This window comes from Myxocyprinus asiaticus, chromosome 11 (assembly GCF_019703515.2).
Source record: "Myxocyprinus asiaticus isolate MX2 ecotype Aquarium Trade chromosome 11, UBuf_Myxa_2, whole genome shotgun sequence".
Taxonomy (NCBI): domain Eukaryota; kingdom Metazoa; phylum Chordata; class Actinopteri; order Cypriniformes; family Catostomidae; genus Myxocyprinus; species Myxocyprinus asiaticus.
In genome coordinates this window covers 39,337,233-39,345,268 of record NC_059354.1, presented here as the reverse complement: position 1 = coordinate 39,345,268, position 8,036 = coordinate 39,337,233, and the positions used below count along the sequence as shown (strand labels likewise).

The 8,036-nt window shown below is 33.1% G+C and overlaps 2 protein-coding genes across 2 annotated transcripts; both read right to left on the bottom strand.

Moving 5' to 3' along the window:
- Positions 1-2,030: 2,030 nt before the first annotated feature.
- On the bottom strand, positions 2,031-3,201 carry LOC127448528 (uncharacterized). The gene has a single exon (XM_051711150.1). It carries the CDS (start codon positions 3,184-3,186, stop codon positions 2,224-2,226), a length of 963 nt encoding a protein of 320 aa, XP_051567110.1. The 5' UTR covers positions 3,187-3,201; the 3' UTR covers positions 2,031-2,223.
- Positions 3,202-5,891: 2,690 nt separating this feature from the next.
- LOC127448516 (taste receptor type 2 member 10-like) lies at positions 5,892-6,882 on the bottom strand. The gene has a single exon (XM_051711132.1). It carries the CDS (start codon positions 6,880-6,882, stop codon positions 5,905-5,907), a length of 978 nt encoding a protein of 325 aa, XP_051567092.1. The 3' UTR covers positions 5,892-5,904.
- Between the last annotated feature and the right edge of the window lie 1,154 nt (positions 6,883-8,036).

The following is an 8,036-nucleotide window of genomic DNA, read 5'->3' as shown; positions in this document are numbered from 1 at the left end:
ACCTACTGATATATTAATTTTCATTTTAAATTACTTTTATTTCACACATCTAAGCTGCAAATATAGACTCTTTACTAGGCTACACTCAAAATATTTTGGCCTAATTTTTAAGATTTACGCATTTCAATATTATAACTAAATTCTATCAAATTTAACTAACAAAATTAAATGAATAAACATTAATATATATATATATATATATATATATATATATATATATATATATATATATATATATATATATATATATATTTATTTATTATTAAAAAAATTATTTTGTATAAAATGTTATTTTGTTTAATTTTTTTTAAATGAATTAATAAATAAATAATGTCTTTAGGACCAAAGTTGGGTGGGATTTTGCAAAATATATGCAAAAACAACAGAAGTGAAGGAAGTAGCCTAGGCTATTTGCGGTAACACTTTAAAAAAAGGTTGGATTTGTTAACATTAATTAACAACATTAGTTAACATGAAGTAATATAAAAACAGTTATTTTACAGCATGTAGGCTATTGCAGTAATCTTAGTTAATGTTAATTTCAACATACACTAATATTTTTTTAAAATTTTTGACACATTTGTGACAAACTTTTTACTGGCAGGGAAAAATCCATTGCAGTTTGCACAGTTTCCATTGCTCACACAGTAAGTTGACCAAAAAAAAAAAAACCTGACTGGAATGCGTGATTATCAGATGCTTTCTGTAAAAGTAAATAAACAAGATTTGTGGTCTGCTATTCCTTGTGAACACGCTTTGAAACACTTTACATGCTGTAATGCTAAACAAAAATTGGTTGCAATATACATTCAGTCCACCAGATGGGACTGTATCAGTTCGTGTTAGGAGTTGATGCAATAAGTGCCCATGGGTTTATTGTCATTCATTCTCCAAACACAAACATTTTTATAGGCTGTGCACATGCATGTGGCTTTTACAGTACTGCTATAGATCCACCATGTGATATAACATTTCAAAAGTGAGTTTATTTAAACATACATATTTTTATATTTTCGCCTACTTTTCATGTAACTGCAATTGTAAATGTTGAAGACCTTAGCCTATAGAATATACTTTATGTAATATATAATTATCTAAAAAAAAATAATTATGTAATGTTTTATATAATTTTAACTTCAGGCAATGTCAGCATGGCCAAAAAAAAAAAGAAAAAAAAAAAAAAAAGAAACAATAAAAAAAAGTGATGAGCATGTAAACACCAGATAAAGTTCATCAAATGCAATTTACCATAAAATAAATGAACACGTTACACACACACACACACACACACACACACACACACACGCACACTAAATATAGAGAACATACAAACATAACATTAAGCATTTTACACATCTACATGCACAGTATGTATAGTCATGTGAAAGAAATCTTACTGAATATAAAGTATTTGCCACATGGTAAAACAATTCAGTGAAAACTACTTGAAATGCAAACAAATAAATGAATACATGATGTAAATTTCCCTTCTAAATGTGTGCCCATATGTCAAAGGGGAGAAACTTGTAGGCCTATATGATTTGCAAAAATCACTGAACCCCTTAGACATATGGGTTTTGTGGTTTGCAAATGTTAACATGTTTCATTTCAAGATACAATTACTCATTCACATTTCTGTACATTATGTTGTTGGATTATTTACATTGCTGATAAGATACATTTGAATTACAACATTTCAATCACAGCATTGATATTCTATGTGTTTTGAACCAGTAAATCATTTCAGTTTTGTGGATTTGGGTAGTTGACATGAAATACTTTTGGAAGGTTCTCCTACTCTGCATGTACTCCATTTAAAACTATTTCAAACTGTTTTTTGCCAGTTCTTTAAGAATTGTTATGCATCCAGTTTTAATGGCATAAGTGAGAGACTACACTGAATAACTGTACTTTAAAAAAAGTAGCCACACATCACTAATGATAGTAAAATGGTGAAAAACTTACTTTTATGCTTTTAAATACACATTTAAATATCAACCTAAAATGTTGATGTTATGTTACATGTACTACTGTGATTTTTGACAAAAAAAGAAATTACTTTCTATTCAAATCATCCATGCTTCTTTCACCTGCATACTGGCTATTTCAGAAGATTTTTGCAGTTTGTGCTAAAATGCGGAGCGCTTCTCCACAGTTCATTTGGATCTTTTGCCAGACAACCAATAACCTAAACTAAGCGATTATGAAGGAGGTTTTTGCTTTTCAATCTGTTAAAAATTTCAGGGTTTCCAGAAGTTTTTTCCCAATATCTATCACCCTAAGCCGGAATGTTGATTGACCAACACCTAGAATTATGGTTATTCCAAGAGAGTATAGTGCCACAACACAGCCACCTGCATGGTTTTTCTGATCAAAACATATGCCAAAATAAAAAATCATGAGATCTTCTGTCATGAGCCACATTGAGGAGAGAAAGAAGAGGACCATCTTTATGATGCCCATGATGGTCACTCTCATCTGCCTCTGCTGATGAAGGGCAGAGAAAGGGCTGGAGTTCCCCTCCATGTTCTTCATGTGACTCCACAGGTAGAGAGCAGTTGCACTGCTTGATGCCAGCATAATGACAAGACAAAGGAAAAAATAACCACATCTAATCCAAAAGTGTGCCATTGATAGGTAATATTGTACATCTATGTTTCCTTTAATGATGTTCACTTGAATACAGGTTGAATTCAAGTCCACTTCAGAAATAGCATCTTTCCATGGGTGCATAACTTGAAGAAAGAATTCAAATAAAAAGAAGATTCTGTCACAAAACAACGTCGAGTACATAAAGTGCTTGATGTGCATCTTCACCCAGACCAAAAAAGGCAACCGGACAGGAACAATCTGAAAGTAGTAAAATATATTCAGTCCAAGAGAGGTGGTAAAACTGGTCCTTGTGGCATACATTATAACTGCTGATGCAATCGTGTACATCCATTGTTTGGGATACAAACTGTCAAATGACACGAATAACAGGTTAAAAACATTAAGAGTGAGGTTGCACCCAATAAGTGATCCCAGTAAAACATTAAGTGGTGGTTTTAGGCTGTTGTCTGGTCCTGTCTGTGGATAAAATAAACAGTACACAAAAAACATGTTCGTCAGAATAGTGGCACCAGAAACAGGCACATTCAGTATAGCAAATGCCAATGAGCTCATGTTAATAATGTAGGAATCCATTTTTCCATTTGCCACTATGAGCAAAGTTTCTCACAGGTATATGCACATTGGAGGCTCCACCCCCTCATTTAAATGAATCTTGAATGGGCATGTCATTAAGACCTTCAGGAACCACACTGGTGAGCTACAGATTGATATACTGTAGATACTATGCAATGGAGCATGGCATTTGGATCAGAAGCCATATAGGCTGAAAAACTCAGTGATCCATAACTGGCAAAAGAAGTAGTTAGTCTGAGCACTATATAGGCTGGTTTCGAGTTCTTTGCTAATCTTCTTAAACTAAAGGCCCATAGTTGTGTGTCCATCCCAAGTGTCATATAGTGATTGATACTGTAAATGACTTCATATCCATGCTAGTATAATTATGAAAACTATGAGCAACTTACTGGATCAGTTTCCATTTGTATTCAAAAGGGAAATAGGACCACTCACACTATTAAGTACCAAATGACTCATTTTTTATTATATAAGCATATAATGTCTTATAGGCATCTATTTCTGATTGACTTACCTGCTTTACATCTTTCAGAATTCAGAAACAAAATCTTATAGAAATTGTGTCTTTAAATGAAAAATGAAAAGGTAGTTTGTTTTAATTCATTTCCACCTTATTGTATGGCTCACTGTGGTCAGTTTTCTGATGACACATCCTCTTAAAGTAATTTTTACTTGCACACAGCTCATTGAAAATCGTTATTAACCATGACCTCATCAATCATGTATATTTGCATTTTGAACTGAAGCGTAGCGATGACAGTGTACATGAATTCTTACAATAATTGGAGTGAAATCTCTAAATTCCAACATGCACGAGTGAAACAATTAAATTCTTTGAATGTGAGGGAGTAGATATTAAAGGTACTGCAGCGATTAATCAATAGAATTTAAAATTTTTAAAAAAGCTATATTTTTGTTTCATATAAATTCACTTCTGAATATAAAGACCTCATACCTGTAAAGAGTATATTTATTTAATGTAAATCCAATGGCAATGTCAGAATGACACCATTGACAAAAGAAAAACTGATGAGCATTAGAAATACTTGATGAAGGACTGAAACAAATGATCAAACAATAAATTAATATTCTTTTAATCAATATAGACAAACAAAACAGCAATTTGTGAATCTACATTCATACATATACAAAATTTATAGTCATGGGAATGTATCATCTGACAGTATTCTTTACATGGTGGAAATTTAGTGAAAACTATTTGAAACATAAACAAACAAATATATTTAAACATGATGTAATTTCCTAATTCAATGTATGCCCTTATTGTGGACAAACTTGTTGGTCTGGTTCCTTGATTTGCAAACATCACTGAACCCCTTGAACATATAGGGGAAGAGTGATTTTGTGGTTTGCAAATGTCAACACAATGATACATGCAAAATCCTGCAAAATATGTTCTCAATTTATTTATATTAGTTAACTGAACTTGAATTATATTATTTCAGTCACAGCACTGATATTCTGTGTTTTGAACAAAAGTTAGTATTTGACAGTATACTGTGATAAAAATTATTATTTTTTTTAAGTATCAATAAAAAATTTTTACTCTTCTGTCACCCACGTTCATATTGCTTCCCTGCCAGAAGTTCAATTGCCTAAAGTGAGTTATGAGGAAAGAGGTTTGTGCTCTTCAGTAAGATGACAATTTCAGGGTTTGCAGAAGTCTTTAGAGCAACAAGTTTTTTATAAGCACACTGAAGTCTCCACCCCCTCTAATTTAAATGCATTTTGAAAAGGCATCTTATTATGACCTTCAGGGACCTCATTGATTAATGGTGTGCTTCAGACTGATATAGTGTAGATGCTGTTTTATGCAACATGACATTTGGATCAGAGCCTACATAGACTTGAAGACTCAGTGGTCCACAACTGGCAAAAGAATAAGGCATTCAAAAATCTAAAAAAAAAAAAAAAAAAAAAAAAACACTAATTCAGGATCTAATTTATTTGAGCTGTCTTTAGGCTGGACTTGAAATTATTTGCCTTACTTTCTGCCGTGTAATGTTATTTTCTTTAAAACACTCGCTTGATTTATGTGTCAATCCCAGTGATTAATAAACTGATGTGACCATTTTTGTATAATTATGAAAACTATGGGCAATTTACTGGATCAGTTTCCATTCATATTTACAAGGGAAATAGGATTGCATACACTATCATACCAACTGACTTTCTCTTTCTGATATTTCTGGACCACATGCATCTCTTGATGCTTGTAAAGAAAGCATCAGTGATGTTTTTGGGGTGTTTCGGCTTCTTCGGATATCAGAAACCCTCACTTAGGGAGAAATGGTCATTTTATTTGAATAATTACCACCTTATTGAATAACTTCTTGTGGTGGATTTGCTGCCAATACTTTTTTACATACTTTCAGAGTTATTTTTTCAATGACTTCAAATCACTGAACCCTTGTACAAATAGGGGATTATGTAGTTTGCAAATGTCAGCACAGTGATCAATCAAAATTCCTGTAACATATTTTCTCAAATTATTTACATTGGTGATTTGACTTTGAATTACATTATTATATTTATATTCTGTTTTGAACAAAATGACATTTTACTTTTTCAGTATTTACTGTTAAATCAAGAAAAAGTCAAGAAAAGCATCCACTTCTCTGTCACCCATGTTCAGGTTACTTTAGAAATTTTTTTAGATCCATTTGGATTGAGTGATGCCCCAACATTGCTTCCCAGTTAACCCCTCCAACAACACCTGTATAAAAATTTCAGGGATTGAAGAAGTATTTTCCCAAAATATATCGCCCTAAGCCGGAATGTTGTCTGGCCAACACCTAAAATCATGGTTGTTCCAAGAGAGTATAGTGTCATAACAGAGGCAATCACATATTCCTTCTCATCAAATTTGTACACAAAATAATAGATAAAAAGCTCGTTTGTCATGAGCCAGCCTGAGGAGATAAAGAAGAGGACCATCTGTATAATTCCCATGACGGTCACTCTCATCTGCTTCTGGTGATGAAGTCTAGAGGAAGAGCTGGTGTTCTCCTTCATACTCTTCATGTGACTACACAGGTAGAGAACAGTCACAGTGTTTGATGCCAGCATGATCACAACACATAGAAATAAATAGCCAGATCTAAGCCAAAAGTCTACCCTTAATAGGTTAAAATGAACAGCATTTCCACTGGTGACATTGACATGAGCAATGCTTGAATTTAAGTCCATTTCAGAAATAGCATATTTCCGTGGGTCCATAACTTGAAGAATGAATTCAAATAAAAAGAAGATTCTGTCGAAAACCAATGTCAAGTACATAAAGACTTTCATGTGCGTCTTCACCCAGACCAAAAAAGCCTGCCGGACAGGAACAATCTGAAAGTAATAAAACACATTCAGTCCAAGAGAGGTAGTAAAACTGGTCCTTGTGACGTACAGCACAACTGCTGATGAAACGGCATATATCCATGAGGAAACTGAGAAAAAAGTATCATATGACACAAATAACAGGTTTAAAAAATTAAGAGTGAGGTTGCACCCAATAAGTGATCCCAGTAAAACATTAAGAGGTGGTTTTAGGATGTTTTCTGATCCATTCTGTGGAGAAAACATGCAGTACACATAAAACATGTTCATCATTATAGCAGCACCAGAAATAGGTACATTCAGGATGGCAAATGCAAAAAGACTCATGTTAATCAGGTATGAACCCATTTTTTCATTTGCCTCTTAAAAGCAATACCTTTCTTATATGCACACTGGACTGGAGGCTCCGCCCCCCTACTTTAAATGCATTTTGAATGGGCATCTCATAAAGACCACATTCTATCATAAAGCATTATATAATGGACCACATTTGTAAATGTTGTTCTACAAACAGCAAATGTTGTGCAATGGAACATGGCTCATATATCTGAAGACTCAGTGGTCCACAACTGGCAAAAGAATAGGGCCTCTGAAAAACTTGAAAACCACTTAAACTCAGGATCTAATTTTGCTTGAGCTGTATTTAGACTGTATTTGGAGTTCTACGTTATACTTCCTGCTTCTTTTTTTATTAACCCCTGTGCGGTGTTCATTTGAGAGTCACACTTGTGGCATTTGAGGGTAAAAAATTACCCGGTAATTTATGTGTAGTATTTTACTTTTTTTTTTTTTTTTTTTTTTTTTTACTTTTTAAAGATGTGTAAAAAAAAAAAAAAAAAAAAAAAAAAACAATAATGGTATTTAAATTACGCCATTCACTTAAATAGAAAATAAGCACATTTTATGTTATCTTCACTTCAATTAAAAACCTTCATTTCAGTAAACTGAAAATGTCAAAACGTCACAATTTGTGATGGGGTGGGGGGGGTGGGTGGGGGGTCTCTGCTGACATCTGCTGGAATAAAAAAAAAAAAAAAACAATTGCAAGAAATAACATCAATGGCCAATAGATGGCTTCAGTGCTCTATCATGCATTGGCTGATTTCTATAAGCCAGTGTTGTAACAAATTTAATTTCTAGATGTCATCACAAGTTATGCATTGGATATATTTTTAGCTATATATTTATATAGGATATATTTAAAACAATTTTTTGTCAGAAATGTAGCATTACAGGGGTGCCATATCATGGCTGACCCTGCACTCTGACCCCAGCTTAGCTGGGATATGTGGAAAAAAAAAAGAATTTCACTGTATATGTGCAAACGTATGTGTGATAAATAAATAAATAAATAAAATTAAATAAAAAACTTCTAAACCACTTGTGTTGAAGTGTCAGATTTTGCAATGATGCTCCAATATGCTGTCAAACCTGACCATGCTGCCATAGTCAAATCTGAATGTGCTACAAAGAAAAGACAGAGTTATTATTTTGTTACCGGT